This window comes from Dendrobates tinctorius, unplaced genomic scaffold (assembly GCF_039654945.1).
Source record: "Dendrobates tinctorius isolate UK_male_01 unplaced genomic scaffold, ASM3965494v1 ptg000129l, whole genome shotgun sequence".
In the NCBI taxonomy this organism is placed as follows: domain Eukaryota; kingdom Metazoa; phylum Chordata; class Amphibia; order Anura; family Dendrobatidae; genus Dendrobates; species Dendrobates tinctorius.
In genome coordinates this window covers 30,162,907-30,179,804 of record NW_027361797.1, presented here as the reverse complement: position 1 = coordinate 30,179,804, position 16,898 = coordinate 30,162,907, and the positions used below count along the sequence as shown (strand labels likewise).

Below are 16,898 nucleotides of genomic sequence, written 5' to 3'. Positions count from 1 at the left end.
GGAAATTTGGCGAAAATTTTGAAAATTTCGCAATTTTCCAACTTTGAATTTTTATGCCCTTAAATCACAGAGATACGGCACACAAAAAGCTTAATAAGTAACATTTCCCACATGTTTACTTTACATCAGCACAATTTTGGATGCAAAATTTTTTTTTGTTAGGAAGCTATAAGGGTTAAAATTTGACCAGTGATTTCTCATTTTTGCAACACCATTTTATTTTTACAGACCACATCACATTTGAAGCCACTTTGAGGGGTCTATATGATAGAAAATACCCAAAAGTGACACCATTCTAAAAACTGCACCCCTTAAGGTGCTCAAAACCACATTCAATAAGCTTATTAACCCTTCAGGTGCGTCACAGGAATTTTTTGAATATTTAAAGAAAATGAACATTTAACTTTTTTTCACAAAAAAAACTTCAGATTTTTTTTTTTTTTTTATTTTACCAAGGGTAACAGGAGAAATTGGACTGCAAAAGTTATTGTGCAATTTGTCCTGAGTACGCTGATACCTGATATGTGGGGGGGAACGACTGTTTTGGCGCATGGCAGAGCTTAGAAGGGAAGGAGCGCCGTTTGACTTTTTCAATGCAAAATTGGCTGAAATTCAGATCGGACGCCATGTCACGTTTGTAGAGCCCCTGATGTACCAAAACAGTGGAAATCCCCCACAAATGACACCATTTTGGAAACTAGACCCCCTAAGGAACTTATGTAGATGTGTGATGAGAACTTTGAACCCCCAAGGGCTTCACAGAAGTTTATAACGTACAGCCGTACAATTAAAAAATCATATTTTTTCCACAAAAATGATCTTTTCACAGGGCCAGCCCGAACGTATAGGCGAACTAGGCGGCCGCCTAGGGCGCCGACCCAAAGGGGGCGCCAGAGAAAAAATAGAAAAAATTAAAAAATCTTTTCAAAAGGCAAAAAGTTTTAGGGATGGAAAGAAAAGTGTACATAAATTTTTACCATAAATTTAAAAGAAAAACCGTTGGGAAATCGCAGAAGAGCTTGGCATACCAGTTAATTTTGAGTCAAGTTCTGCGCCAAAACGTTTAAAGAAAAAAAATAGTTCTCTTATGAAGGGAAAGATGAGACCATAAGAGATGAGAAACAGAGTTTCAAAATTAACTTTTACGTTGCGATCTTAGATACTGCTATAAATTCAGTTGATGAGCGGTTCACTCAGCTGAAAGAAATGGAATTGAAATTTGGATTTTTGTACCACATCCGTTCACATGAGGGAAAACCAAGCAAATTTGTTCTGGAAAAGTCTCTTACACACAACGAAGTAAAAGACATCGATGCCGTAGAGCTATGTAGTGAGCTGCAGGCAATGTCAAGACGTGTTCCAGAAGATTCATCACCAAAAGATGTTCTTGAACTTTTGCCTAAATCTGACTTGAAAGAAAGTGTCCCCAACCTGGTGGTGGCTCTAAGAATTCTTTTGACTCTGCCTGTGTTCGTGGCCTCAGGAGAGAGAAGCTTCTCAAAACTAAAGCTAATTAAAACATATTTAAGGGCAAATATGACGCAAGAGAGGTTGGTTGGGTTGGCAACAATTTCGATAGAATCTGAAGTTGCTAAACAAATTAATCTCGGTGACTTAGTGTCACCCTTTTAAAAAAAAAAAAAAAAAAAGGCAAGGAAACAAAGATTTTAATTACCTATGGTCGTTTTTGTTTTGTGTTATTGATTACTTTGTATATATTTGTCCTATACAACTTCTCAGAAGATTAAAGAGTTAGGAGAGAGTTAATGATTGTTGTTGTGGTTTATTTTGCTCCTAAATTTATATCCCAAGTTTTCATCTACTGCCAAGAATAGTAGGGGCGCAACAAAATAGTTTCGCCTAGGGCGCCGTAATCTCTCGGGCCGGCCTTGTCTTTTCACCCTCAATTCTTATTTTTCCAAGGGTAACAGGACCCTAAAAGTTATTGTGCAATTTGTCCTGAGTGCGCTGATACCCCACATGTGGGGGTAAACCACTATTTGGGAGTCATGGCAGAGTTTGTAAGGGAAGCAGCGCCATTTGACGTTTTTGGCTGGAATTGAGATTGGACACCATGTCGCGTTTGGAAAGCCCCTGATGTACCAAAACACTGGAAACCCCTCACAAATGACACCATTTTGGAAACTAGACCCCCCAAGGAACTTATCTAGATGTGAGGTGAGCACTTTGAACCTCCAAGGGCTTCACAGAAGTTTATAACGCCTGGGCGTGAAAATAAAAAAAATCGTATTTTTTCCACAAACATGATCTTTTAGTCACCAATTTTTTTATTTTCCCAAGGGTAACAGGAGAAATTGGAACTCAAAAGTTGTTGTCCAATTTGTCCTGAGTATGCTGATACCCCATATGTGGGAGAAAACTACTGTATGGGCACACGTCGGGTCTCGGAAAGGAAGTAGTGACGTTTTGGAATGCAGACTTTGACGGAATGGTCTGCGGGTGTCATGTTGCATTTGGAAAGTCCCTAATGTACCTAAACAGTGAAATCCCCCCACAAATGACACCATTTTGGAAACTAGACCCCCTACGGAACTTATCTAGATGTGTGGTGAGCACTTTGAACCCCCAAGTGCTTCACAGAAGTTTAGAACGCCCGGGCGTGAAAATAAAAAAATCATTTTTTTTCCACAAAAATGATATTTTTGCCCCCAATTTTTTATTTTACTAAGGGTAACAGGAGAAATTGGACCCCAAAAGTTGTTTTGCAATTTGTCCTGAGTAGGCTGATACCCTATATGTGGGGGTAAAACACTGTTTGGGCGCATGGCAGAGCTTGGAAGGGAAGGAGCACCATTTGACTTTATCAGCGCAGAATTGGCTGGAATTGAGATCAGATGCCATGTTGCGTTTGGAGAGCCCCTGATGTGACCAAACAGTGGAAACCCCCAATTCTAACTCCAACCCGAACCCCAACACACCCCTAACCCTAACCCTAGCCCTAGCCCTAAACCTAGCCCTAACCCTAGCCCTAACCCTAATGGGAAAATTGAAAATAAATACATTTTCTTATAATTTTATTATTTTTCCCTTCGGTATTTATGTTTGGCGGCTGTCGCACGCTAAAAGACGCTTTTTATTTTATTGTAAAAAAATAGTTTTTGCATCACCACATATTAAGACCTATAATTTTTCCATATTTTGACCCACCGAGTCATGTGAGGTCTTATTTTTTGCGGGACGAGTTGATGTTTTTATTGGTACCATTTTCGGGCACGTGACATTTTTTGATCGCTTTTTATTCCGATTTTTGGGACGCAGAATAAACAAAAAACAGCGTTTCATGAATTTCTTGTGGGGGGTGCGTTTACACCGTTCTGCGTGCGGTAAAATTGATAAAGCAGTTTTATTCTTCGGGTCAGTACGGTTACAGTGATACCTCATTTATGTCTTTTTTTTTATGTTTTGTCGGTTTTATGCAATGAAAACAGTTTTATATAAAAATAATTATTTTTGCATCGCTTTATTCTGTGAGCTATAACTTTTTTTATTTTTTCGCTGATGATGCTGTATGGCGGCTCGTTTTTTGCGGGACAAGATGACGTTTTCAGTGGTACCATGGATATTTATATGCGTCTTTTTGATCGCGCGTTATTGCACTTTTTGTTTGTCGGTTTGATAATAAATAATTTTTTGCTTAGTTTTTTATTTTTTAAGGGGTTCGCTAAAGGGGTTAACTAGTGGGACAGTTTTATAGGGCGGGTCGTTATGGAAGCGGAGATACCAAATATGTGTACTTTTATTGTGTTTTTTTTTTTTTTTTTTAATTCCAAAAAATGAATTTATTAAGGAATATTTTATTTATTTATTTTTTTTTTAACATTATTTTTACACCTTTTTTTTTTTTAACTTTATTACATTGTCCCAGGGGGGACATACCTGTCATGTGACAGATCGCTGATCTGTCACATCACAGATCACTGTGACAGATCAGCGATCTGTCACAGGCACTGCAGAAGGCTTCCTCATGCCTGCGCTTTGCAGGCACTGAGGAAGCCAGTTCCCTGCAGGCCCCCGAAGGTCCCCATCGCCATCTTGGATTCGGGGACCTGCAGGGATGGAGCCCCCCGCAGCAGCGCTGCACATTGCGCTGCTGTGGGGGGCTCAGGGAAGCACGGAGGGAGCCCCCTCCCTGTCGATGCTTCCCTTTAACCCCGGTACACCGCGATCGTGTTTGATCACGGTGTGCAAGGGGTTAACGTGTCAGGGACGGTCCGTGACCGCCCCTGACACATTGTGCCGGGTGTCAGCTGTGATAATCAGCTGACACCCAGCCGCAATCAGCGGCGCTCACCATGTGGGCGCCGCTGATCGCTCTTACGTACTATACCGTCCCTGGGAATTAAGTCCCAGGGCACATGGACTGGATAGTACGTCACATGACAGAAAGGGGTTAAAATACAAAACTGAAAGAGTTAAAAAAGCAAAATGCTGTCCTAGGGACACTGAGCAAAAAGGTGTATAACAAATGCAAATATGATATCTATCGTTCACTGATGTGCTATGATATACTATTATGCCAATACAACATTGTATGAGACAAAAAAAACTGACTGGCACATCCAAACTAATGTGAATAGGTGCATACCAAGAGGAGCTACCCCCATATACAATATACAAAGAATGGTTGTACTCTATCATGCTAAGGCATGTCAATGTGGAATATATGTAATTAGCTTACTGACCGAGCACTCCGCCCTCCACCAGGTGGTGATTTTAATTATAGCAGGTCCCTACTTACCCATAAATGCAGGCATTGCTGACAGATGTGTCCACATTCACCCAGGAATTCAGACATCAGCCTTAGAGAGGTATTCACACAGTGTAGGTACCCATCAGATTTGAGGCCACCTTGACGTTGGCTGGTGGGCAGATATTTGGCCAAATTTTATGCTAAGAGTCTCATATATTTTTTTTCTATAATTCTAAAGCTGTATTGCAATTCTAATTGCATATATTCCACATTGACATGCCTTCGCATGATAGAGTGCAACCATTCTTTGTATAATACAACATTGTATATCTCATAGAAAGTGCAGTACAGCATGCAGTAATATCCCCCCGGAAGAAGCTGGCGGCGAAACGCGTGTTGGGGTGAGGGGACGCTGAGCTACACGTGTCTTTGACCAGGCAACATGTCCTTCTGTTCACTTTATACTTATATTCTAATCTAATTTTCACTGGGTGGTGCTTATATCATAGCGGTCACACTTTTGTCCACTCCATGATTATATTTGTGTGTCAGTATATTTATTTCCGTCATATGGCTATCTGGCTTGTATCACATGAATGCTGAAAGCACCTGTGAATCATATTGATAAATGGTTTGGATATTACTGCATGCTGTATTGCACTTTCTATGAGATATACAATGTTGTATTGGCATAATAGTTTATCATAGCACATCAGTGAACGATAGATATCATATTTGCATTTGTTATACACCTTTTTGCTCAGTGTCCCTTGGACAGCATTTTGCTTTTTTAACTCTCTCAGTTTTGTATTTTAAACTATTATAATAAAATTCATTGTTTTTAGTATATTTTTGGGATCTCTTCATTTTTCCCTCATTACTATGACATAGTGGGGATTAGAGTTATTCTTATTATTGTTGAAGTGCCCAGTGAGAATTGGACATCCCTTGTGGTAACTACATTTACAACAACTCTGCACAGACGGCGACAACCCTGGCACACGCTGCAAATACGTTTTCTTCAGCGGTGCTCTAGGTGCGCCGATTTTTTTTGTCCACAGACTATCTGGATGAAGATTTCATCCACTATAAGCTTATGCTTAAAACATGCAACTCTGCTCTTCACCTCTCCAAACAAACCTGCTTCAACGCTGTCATCACCTCACTAGCCAACAATTCTTTATTTTTATTTTTTTGTAACAGAATTTTTATTAAATTTTTCAAAATGGTATTACAGAAAAGGAAAACTCAATCCTTTAATACAAGAGCATATTTCTTTAGATAACAAAAAATGGATGCTATTTCTAACAAACCAATTTGTCATCAATATTAAGTAGGCACAATGTAATAAGTTTACATCTCGATCTATAGCTTTAAACAAAATCACTGACCCTACAAGACACAGACAGGAGGGGGAGGGGAAGGAAGTAAAGCTTATAATAATAATCTTTGTTTTTATATAGCGCTAACATATTCCGCTGCGCTTTACAGTTTGCACACATTATCATCGCTGTCCCCATTGGGGCTCACAGTCTAAATTCCCTATCAGTATGTCTTTATAATGTGGGAGGAAACCAGAGAACCCAGAGAAAACCCACGCAAACACGGGGAGAACATACAAACTCCTTGCAGATGTTCTTTCCTTCACTCCCTACATCCGATCACTCACCCGCTTATGTCACCTACACCTCAAAAACATTTCTAGATTCCAACTTTTTCTTACCTTAGACTCTGAAAAAACTATTACTGTTGCTGTTATTAATTCTCATCTGGACTATTGCAACTCTCTACTGTTTGGCCTCCCTCACACAAAACTCCCCTTTAAAGTCCATCCTGAATGCAGCATCCAGGATCATATTCCTTTCCAACTGCTACACCGATGCCTCTACCCTGTGCCAGTTGTTGCACTAGTTGCCCAACCACTACAGAGTTCAATATAAACTTATCTCTCTCCCACAAAGCACTCCACAGTTTAGCACCACCCTACATCTCCTCCCTCATGTTAGTCTATCACCCTACCCGTGCCCTCCATTCTGTTAATGACCTAAAACTAACATCCTCTGTAATCCGAATCGCCCACTCCCATCTCCATGACTTCTTGCGAGCTTTCCAATTCTCTGGAATGCACTACCAGGGACTGTTTGTTTAATTCAAAATACCCACACAGTTTTAAGCGTGACCTTAATTGGGATGGCCCTAACCTCTAGGATGAAAAACCTTACCATTTGTCAAGTGATGTTCATGTGGAGAAGGGCTAAGAAACTTTGGATTCGGGAAAATGGGCCCTCCTGTCAGAGGTCTTCAGCCAACTCTGACTTTGCTGAAGCACCACAGACTTTTACCTCGCATTTCAATCACAGTCTGAACGTTTTTAGTCAGGTTCAAAGACCCAAGGACTTTTGTGGAACGTAGGGCATTTGGCAAACAGGAGGGGCAAATGTTAGGATTTCAATAGTTTTCCCTGGAATTGAATTAAAGGGAACCATCCACACAGTATTACTGTTGAAACCAAGCACAGGCACTCAATGCACCTTTCATGAGACCAAGCAGTTGAATGCACCTTCCCATCTACTTACTATGAATCCATTGCCCCCTCCACTTCCTTGATTGACAGCTCTGAATATACAGGAGCCAGATAGGAGCGGAGAAGGATGATAGAAAGGTGCACTATATAGCTTGAACATTTTTATGGTGACAGACTCCCTTTAAAGGGAACCTGTCAACAGATTTATGAACCCCATACTAATGACATCTATGTAAAAGCAATTTAATACTGATTACATTGATGCCTTTGTTTTATAAATTTGGTTTTACAATTTAGAAAAATGTATTGTTGCATTGCAAATGAGCCAAGAGTCAGTCACTTCCTCCTTAGGATCTCGCTATCCCTGGCCTTAAGTTTCCTTTTCTATGGATCACCCCATTTGGCAACACTGCCCACTTGACACTCCATACTCTAACTAACTACAAGGAGTCACTTTCCCTAACAATTAACCCTTCCCATTACGGGCTAGTCCCAAACATTAACGCAATCTTTCTCGGTCATTACCTAAACTACAGTCTCCTATCTATACCTATACTACCTATCTTAAACACTGTCCTACACTATAATACCTTACATTATCACATGCTACACTATACATTCCTTATCTTTCATTACACATTTCAACACAATTCACATGACACAATATTTACAAAGATGCAGGACATAATACACGTTACAATACACGTCACGCGATTGGTTTCTCCGGGGGTAGGAACACTGCAGCACAGGCCACCATCCTTACAAGTGTCTGGTGTGTTTTGCATAGTTTTCAGATTGTGTCAGACACTGACAGTCATCTTCACACCTGCTGTACGTTCTCATGTCAGCCATCCTAGTGAACAAGACGGTCAGTGTCTGGCTTGATATACAAACTATACAGAACGTGCCAGATACTCCGTTTTCTTTATCAGGACCTTACAGTGCATGCATCGCACCGGGAAATGATGGCTCTTGCGCAAGATCTTGAGCGAGAGAGGCCAGCAACTGAAAGAAGAGTATTACTTTATTGTTATATCTATTACAGAAATAAAGCAAATAATAACATACAAAGACACTAAAAACAATAGGAGGATTCCCAATCCCTACAAGTTTATCAACAGGTATCAACACCACAGCACCCCAAAGCTGTATTTCTCTTATTAGTAAGGTTGTAGTGAGGATTTGTAGGTAAAATACACTACGGTAGTATATTAAGTACATGCAATATATGTAAAAAAAAAAAAAAAAAATGCAATTCACCTGACAAAAATGGCACAATTACAATAACAAATGGCCGCTGTGTTTTTACCTTTTTTTAGGGTTCCATAGCCTATGTTCCACAACAAACTTGGATCCCAAATGCCACTTTTAAAGAGAACGTGCTTTTTGGAAGAACAATGGATAAAGATTGGTATGATAATGTGATTCAGGCTTGTGCTCTTCTACCTGACCTAAAAATTCTTTCTGGGGGAGAGAATACAGAAATTGGCGAAAAAGTGAGTAAGTTTTAGGGACATTGAATTATAAATTGCAATGGATAGTATGAACACCATTTTGTTTATTTTCTATGTACTTTATTACTACCTTGCATATGACATTGTTTTATAGTTTGCTGCTATTCAGTGTATTATATGGCTGTTGCTTATCATGTGGTCAGAATGACTTTTATGTGACTTTTATTACCTTTTTAAAAGGGCATAAACTTGTCGGGAGGACAGAAGCAACGGATAAGCATTGCCAGAGCTGTATACCGGAACTGTGACGTCTACTTGCTGGACGATCCTCTGTCTGCGGTCGATGCCCATGTAGGACAGCATTTGTTTGAGCATGTCATTGGACCCAATGGTTTACTTAAAGGAAAAGTAAGATTAATCTAAAATTACATGTACATTCGATATTAAGGGGATTGTACAATGTTGTTCCTTTGCAGATCAGATAATGATGGGGAGCTCCGGTTGCTGATGCACAGTTCTGCTTGGGGAGAAAAATAACTCTCAATCCAGTAAATGGGTGACCATGTAATACAGTGTATTGAAAAAAATATTCCTATTCCGTGATCTTTTCCACAATTTTTCACGTTACACCCACAAACTTGGTCATTATTATTTTTTTTTTTATTTAGTGGTATCAGATTTCAGGGGGCTGAATACAAATGCACATCACCATTTTCAAATGTATATTTATTTTTTGAGAAACTCATGCATCATTTCTTTTACACTTCAAAAATACTTGCTACTTTTGTGTTGGTAGATCATATAAAATCCCAATAAAAAACAAAACAAAAACATTTTACATTTTTGGGTGTAACTTGACAAAATGTGAAAAGTTCACAAGGTATGAATACTTTTTCAGGGCACTGTACTTAGTAGTGCTAAGTCCGTCAGACTCTGAACCGGTTTTTGATGGGGCCTTTATTTATCGGTATGGTATGGGTCAACTTCTTCTGTACTTTGAAATCCCATAGCAGAGAATGAAAAGGGTCAAACATGCAGGTATCCCTCCTGACAATTGTAAAGGTTTAAGGGTCCCCTGATCAGGAGATAGGTGAGACATTTATGGCATATCCGGTGAGTATGCAATAGATACATGTTGTGAAGCTACCCTTTTAACGCCACACCGTTGTAGGTATCCACCAAGCTGGCGTCTCTGATAAAATATTGGCAGCTTTATTACATGTTCATTCAATTTGTGACCTGTTTTTAATGAAAGTGTGATAAAGCTTTCAAGATTTTTTTCGGAGATAACTTTTTTTTGTCTTTGTATTGGATTCCTTTTAACGTCATACCAAGCTTTATGCCCTTTGTTCTAATCTTGGTGATTGTTTCAAGTCCCATTGCAATGATCTTTGCCAGTAAATTATTTGAAGGGAACGTGTCAATAGATTCATGCTGTCCAAACCATGGGCAGCATGAATTGGAGCCTGGCTTTTCTGGGAAGACATATTTGGAAAAGCCATCCGGGGACTATCGAGAGAGACGAGACAAGTCCAGTCCGACCCCTAGCCCACTTCTCTCCACGCCCATCTAGTTGATTGACAGATCACTCCTATGTGCACATATGGGAGGGACGAGGATTTGGAGAATCTGGCTGGGGGACACACCGGACTAGTCAGTTTTCTCCCTACAGTCCTCGGCCATCTTTTCAAAGTATGTCTTCCATGAAACTCTGCAATGTCATGTGAGTTCCACTATACAATGCTCGGTTATTGAGGTCTTGTCATATACAGTTTTTTTTTCGTAAGTACATATACTCTGAAAATTATTTGTATTCCAGACACGCGTTCTCGTCACGCATGGAGTAAGTTTCCTTCCACAAGTGGACAATATTATCGTAATGGCTGACGGCAGGATCTCGGAGGTTGGCACATACGCCGAGCTTTTGGCTAAGAATGGCGATTTTGCAGATTTCCTCCAAACATATGCCCTGACTAAGGAACAGGAAGAGTCGCACATAGAAAGTAAGCTTTTACTGCCCAGAAAGAGAGGAGTATAAGTGCGGGAGACTGATGAGCAGGAGTAGGATATATGGGACACAATATCCCTTGTTGCCCTTTCCAATTCATTTTAGGGCAGTGGTCCTCCAGTCATTTGCAACTACTAGGGGACATAAAGTTGAGGACTTTTGAGTGTCTTTTGGACTGATACTATATATTATCTAGTATTTTTGCAGTAGTACAGCGCAGACCTACAACTGAAGGTTCCTTTCCTGATTGTTATACTACCATATCATCTTCTATTGGGACATCTCGATGACCATGAAGCCATAGAGTAACATGATCGTTGCCTGCCATCTTATGTATACATATACTGCGCATAGTGTGTGCAGATCTATATTACAAAGGTTGTGTGGCTCCAGTGGTTTACCTAGTAATTCTTCCCCGGGGTACATCTGATATTTCCTTCTCGTATGCACTATCATTTGGAATCCTAGTTTCACCTTGCTCATGAAATGTCAATTATCTCTGCAGGCAAAGTGATGGACTACAAAGGAAAAGCCACGGAAGTCAAGAAGGCAGATGTTGGATTAAGGTAATCACTATATGACGATTGTGGGTATGTTTATTTCTTCCAGCCCATAATATGGCGCTGTAATTAGTAGGATATCCTTTTCTGTAAACTTGCAGGAAGGAAGTGACTTTAGAGGCGGCTGAAGAACTGACAGAGGGAGATGCAGACGCAGGGAAGCTCACGGAGACTGATATTGCTCTCACAGGAAGGGTAATGCACATGGATACAAAACTAAACATTATCCTTGTAATAATTACCTTTTTTATTAGCCGCTCAGGCTGTTCTCAACAACAATACAAAACAGTGAAAGTGACTCCAATCTGGTTTAATAGCATTTCCAAAAAAAGCATAAAACTACTCGTATAGTTAGTAAATCAGCAGCTGGAGTGATGGCTACAGTTTGAAAGCCATGTTTCTTTTCCTGTTAAAGATACTCCTTTTTTTCTGTTTTGTTGTGCTGGACAGTTTGAAAAAGTAATAGCCATATTTAATATCTTTGTTTAATTATCTTATTCAGATACTGATGATAATGATAATCATATAGGACATACATCTCTGACTAAATATGGGCTAAGTTTAATAATGGGTCTTCTTTGTAACTTATTGTTTATGGTTCTATTACAACCCCTTAGCGGCGTTCAACATTCATATATGGCAGCAGTGCACCATCACTACATGGAGAAATGAGCCAGAGAACGCACTGTCATTACACATTTTAATTAAAGATTGAGAGAACAGAGACCAGTGACAACACTCGCAGGGAGCAGCGCCCATTCTCTGCTTACTCGCTTGTTACTTACAAAGTGCAATGATAGTGCACTCTGATGACAGCTTTTCACTTCTCTTCAGAGCTGGTCAGAAAGTGCATTGTCACTGTGCACTCGGAAGTACAGTGCACAGTGACAAGATGTTGCAAAGCATCCGTCGGAATTGTCATCCAGTGCATGCTCAGTAGAGCAGGGATTAGCCCAGCCTCTGAAACAGACTTCACTGGTGATGCTTCCTTTCAGGAACCGGAGCTCACTGTACCTGTACAGCAGAAGTGCGCCATTACTATTTGGAGTGATGCATCAACAAGAGAGCACACTGTCGATACATATTGTAAGTAAAGAATGAGATCGCACACACCAGTGCCGCCTTGGCAAGTGACATCATTTGCTGGGCGCGGCGCTGATCTCTGCTCACTCATTCCTTGCAATGTGCAATGACAGTGCGTTCTCTGGTCAGCTTGCCACTTATCAGAGCAGGCGAGAGAGCGCATTGTCACTGTGCACTTAGAAGAACAGTGCTCAGTGACAAGTTCTTACTGAGCATCCGTCGGAATTGACCTCTGAACACATGCTCAGTAGAGAAGGGACTCGCTCATCTCCTGAAACAGACGTTACTGATGATGCTTCGTTTCAGGGAAGGGACAGAGGCTGCAGTAGTGACCACAGCCTCTGCCCTTTGACGACAACTTTTTTTGAGTATCCCAGCATGCACTGGGATTCTCAAATGAAATGTCATAAAGGATGTAGTAAACTATAATAATGCAGGTAGATAGTGTAGTGAAGGAAGGGTAGGGAATTTTTAATTAATGTATATTAGAAAAAAGATTAGATTACGACATCAAATAGAGATTTAGGAGTAAAATACAATTTAATTTTGGACCACCCCTTTAATCATCCACTGTACATTCCAGACCGGGCTCACAATGATTACTTTCTATTTCGGAACCTGAAGATATTTCGGCATGGGCAACGATTTCTTGATTATATTTCAGTCAAAAAGTCAGTAACGGGGTTCTTGCAGCAGCAAGTCTTCTTCTATACTGAGCGTATCCGACCACTGGAGACGAAGTGGAATAAGTCTGTTGAAGTCAAGGGGGATTACATTGAAAAGTAGTATGTTCAATTTTCTTGGAAAAATTTGTTTTCACATTAAGGTAGAAAAATATTGCACACCCCATGTATTACCATTATGTCTAAAAAAAAAAAAAAAAAATTGTTACAAAATAGTAATGCATAACTGTCCGTATAACATGTTGCATAATTATGGCCAGAGTCATATAGCTGTCTTGAAGTGTTGCAATTCATTACTTGGTGAGACCCATTCATAGCATTTGGTATACGTTACAACTTCGTGTTCTCCACTTCTCTACTACAATTTTCCTTCTGTATTCTCAGGTCAAATTATCAGTGTATTTGGAGTACTGCCGGATCATGGGGAAGTGGTATCTGCTCATGTGTGCCGTGTTCTTTATCATCCAACAATTATCTGCTATGGGACATAATTACTGGATCGGTTTATGGGCCGATGACCCTCCTGTGAATGGCACACAGCAGAACACCAGCATGCGCTTAGCTGTGTACAGCATTTTAGGCATTGTGCAAGGTATTTTGTATGAAAATCTCTCCTTTTCCTGACATTTTCTCAACAACATGCTGCTGTCTGTGATTCTAGTGATTGACACCCAATCACAACTTCTCATATGCCTTTCTCTAGCTTTTGAAAGTTACGGTGGCCCTTTACAGTAGGACTGAATAATAGTTTTTGGTCCGATTGTATCAAGGGTCACAATACATTTTGAAGGAATATTATAACCTTAAACTTTTATGCCCTATCAAAAATATACACCCATAAGAAATTTGTAAATCCCTTCTTCTCTTTTTGCATTTCAAAAACAAGGAGACCATGCATTTGGTTTTTGTACTTTGTGAGTTGCTAAAATGTTATGGAGCACCGTTTGTGGTCACCTGGCAGCTCTTACTAGGGCTTTCGTGAACAACCTTTGCACAGGCTATGCGGCTTAGTAGGTCCCAAGGGAACCAAGCCTTGTGCCTTTCAACCCCTCTACAGGGATTTGGACTTATGCAGAGCCCCTGGGTTACGTCCACAGAGTGGCTGCTGGCCGGTGGAGAAAGCTGGCAGAGGACGGTAATCTAAGCCTGGTCAAAACCAAACATGGCTGTAACAGGACAAAACAGGAGACAAACACAAAGTCAGAAAGTAGCCAAGGTCAAAATCAGGAGGACAGAGTAAGAGGCAGAATCATCAGGAAGAAAAAGGATCAAGTCAGTCCATGGTCAGTAACAGAATATAGCAGAGATACTTACAGGGTCAGGATAAATCTATAACTGGCAGCTTGAGACAGACTGCTAGGGCTGTAAATAGAGAGCCCCTGTCCATGACTTACGTCGCAAAGCTATTTACATCTGATATCAGCTATCTGCAGAGTAACACAGGTTGACTTCTTGGAGGGGACCACAAGTCCCAGATATACTAAAGTATATCTGAAACACTCCCAGGGGCATCCGCATTGTTAGTGTAGCATTGCCTACTGACCAAGGCAACCTGCAAAAGTGCAGCTATCTTCTGTCATATTCACACGCAGCTACCTCAGTTGCGTGTGAATATCACAGAAGATAGCTGCACTTTTGTATGACCATGTCTCCACTTGCACTCATATTTTTCGTGTGACACATGGGTAAGAAACCCCCATTCTGCTAATATAATTGGGATCCCAATAATGGCCACACAGTGCACCATTACTACTTATCCATCCCTGCTATCATGCTACCTATGCTTCTCTTTATGTAAAATTTATGTGAGAACCTGCAGACATAGAAAAGCAAATCTGGACCAAATAGTTGAGGTTTTCACCACATAGCATCACGGGTCACATAAGGACCCCGGGCCCAGGTGGGTACCCTTGCTTTATGGCATAGTGTCATTCAAATCATGGATATTTTATTACTGATTTTAAAGGGAGTCTGCTAGCCCAAACTGTTCAAACCAAGTAGAGGCACTCTGCGCACCCTTGACGTGACCAAACATTTAAGTCCACCTTCCCACCTACTTGTTTTCCCTTTATCTCTGCCCCCCTCTATTTTGATTGGCAGTTCTGGTTATATATAGCCAAAGAAGGATGGCGATAATTGGAAAACAAGTAGATATGAACTACACTCAGGCTCGGACTGGCCCACAGGAGAACCGGAGAATTCTCTGGTAGGCACATCTGAAGGAATAGTAATAAGTAGTGCTATTACACTTTATTCACAATTTGCAGGAAAAGGTATAATGTAATCAATCATTTTACAAGCTAGCCAAGTTAATATTACATAGAAGCAAATGTAAATTTGTGTACTACGGTCAGGTTATTTTTGCATGTAGCTGAACAGTGGGTCCCAAGAATCAGTGTTACTGGTGGGCCTTTGCCAATACAGTCCGACACTGACTACACTGAACTGTTTGCCCACAAAGGGTGCACTGAGCTCCTGTTCTTCGTCTTAGGCCGGGGTCACACTTGCGAGAAACTCGCACGAGTCTTGCGTCTCAATACCCGACACTTCCGCCGGCACTCGGACCGGAGCCCTCAGCTGCATAGAAATACATGCAGCCGCACACTCCGGTCCCGGGTGCCTTCGGCATTGAGATGCGAGACTCATGCAAGTTTATCGCAAGTTTGACCCTGGCCTTACCAGTCATTCTGTGCTGACTCCCTTTAAATCTTATCCCACCATATGCCACATTCAAAGGGGCGTAGGATGTTTATATCTTGGTGAGTTGTTAGCTGGGAACCTTTGTACAGCTGCCTTTTCTGACTCTCTTATTGACATCACACGATTTTCTTTTCTTGACCTACAAAATTGTAAAAAAAAAAAATTTGATTTATTTTTTGATTTCATAGATGTATTCTTTTATCTCTTACAGGTTTAGGTATTTTTATAGCGTCGGCTACTATAATTATTGGTGGCGTGTCGGTGTCTCGCCAGCTTCACTCCAATCTCCTGCACAGCATCCTGCGGAGCCCCCTAAGCTTTTTTGAGCGAACCCCCAGTGGAAACCTGACTAATCGTTTTGCTAAGGAGATGGACACTATAGACAATATCATCCCGCAGATGTTAATGCTGTTTATAATAATGAGCCTGACTATCCTGGAAATACTGCTGGTCATTGCAATAGCGACACCTCTTGCTGCTGTGGCCTTTGTGCCATTGGGCTTACTCTACTTCTTCTTACAAGTAAGGAGCGTGTGTATACGCCCTGTTGGGTTGTTTTAGGATTGCAGTAATAGTTATTTTGGGGACATCATCTGTGACCACTATAGCAATTGTTAAAACTTATTTCAGGTCCATGCATTGCAATGCAATTTTTTATTCTAAGGAATGTCCAGCTCCACGATGTAGTGAAAACATATAAATCCTTTTATTCACTTAACCCATTCAATGGTGAGGTTAAAAGGCCAGTACAAAAAAAAAACAAGGCTGCGTTCTCAACGCGTTTCTGATGACATCGCACCCTTTAGTCATGACTAAGGGTGCGATGTCACCAGAAACGTGTTGAGAACGCAAGCCTTGTTTTTTTTTTTGTACTGGCCTTTTAACCTCACCATTGAATGGGTTAAGTGAATAAAAGGATTTATATGTTTTCACTACATCGTGGAGCTGGACATTCCTTTCTTCATTGTACTAATCCAAGTGCTTTGACACGGCGGCCTCGTGCGCCAATGCCCAAGATGCTATTTCTGGTGAGCTGGATCTTTCTATTTAATTTTTTATTCTGCAGCATTTTACTGCAGGAGCCGGATGTGCAATGTTGGTGAACATAGAATCATAGAATCGTAGAGTTGGAAGGGACCTCCTGGGCCATCTGGTCCAACCTCCTGCTCAAAGCA

General features: G+C 40.8%; 1 protein-coding gene across 1 annotated transcript in view; it reads left to right on the top strand.

Annotated features, from left to right (window-relative positions):
- Nucleotides 1-16,898, top strand: part of LOC141047691 (multidrug resistance-associated protein 1-like) — a 164,572-nt gene that overhangs the window by 94,976 nt on the left and 52,698 nt on the right. The window contains exons 18-24 of the mRNA XM_073542906.1: nucleotides 8,555-8,731; nucleotides 8,930-9,097; nucleotides 10,509-10,692; nucleotides 11,203-11,263; nucleotides 11,359-11,452; nucleotides 13,408-13,615; nucleotides 15,935-16,245. Coding sequence (XP_073399007.1) covers nucleotides 8,555-8,731; nucleotides 8,930-9,097; nucleotides 10,509-10,692; nucleotides 11,203-11,263; nucleotides 11,359-11,452; nucleotides 13,408-13,615; nucleotides 15,935-16,245 — 1,203 coding nt within the window. The remainder of the gene's footprint in view (nucleotides 1-8,554; nucleotides 8,732-8,929; nucleotides 9,098-10,508; nucleotides 10,693-11,202; nucleotides 11,264-11,358; nucleotides 11,453-13,407; nucleotides 13,616-15,934; nucleotides 16,246-16,898) is intronic.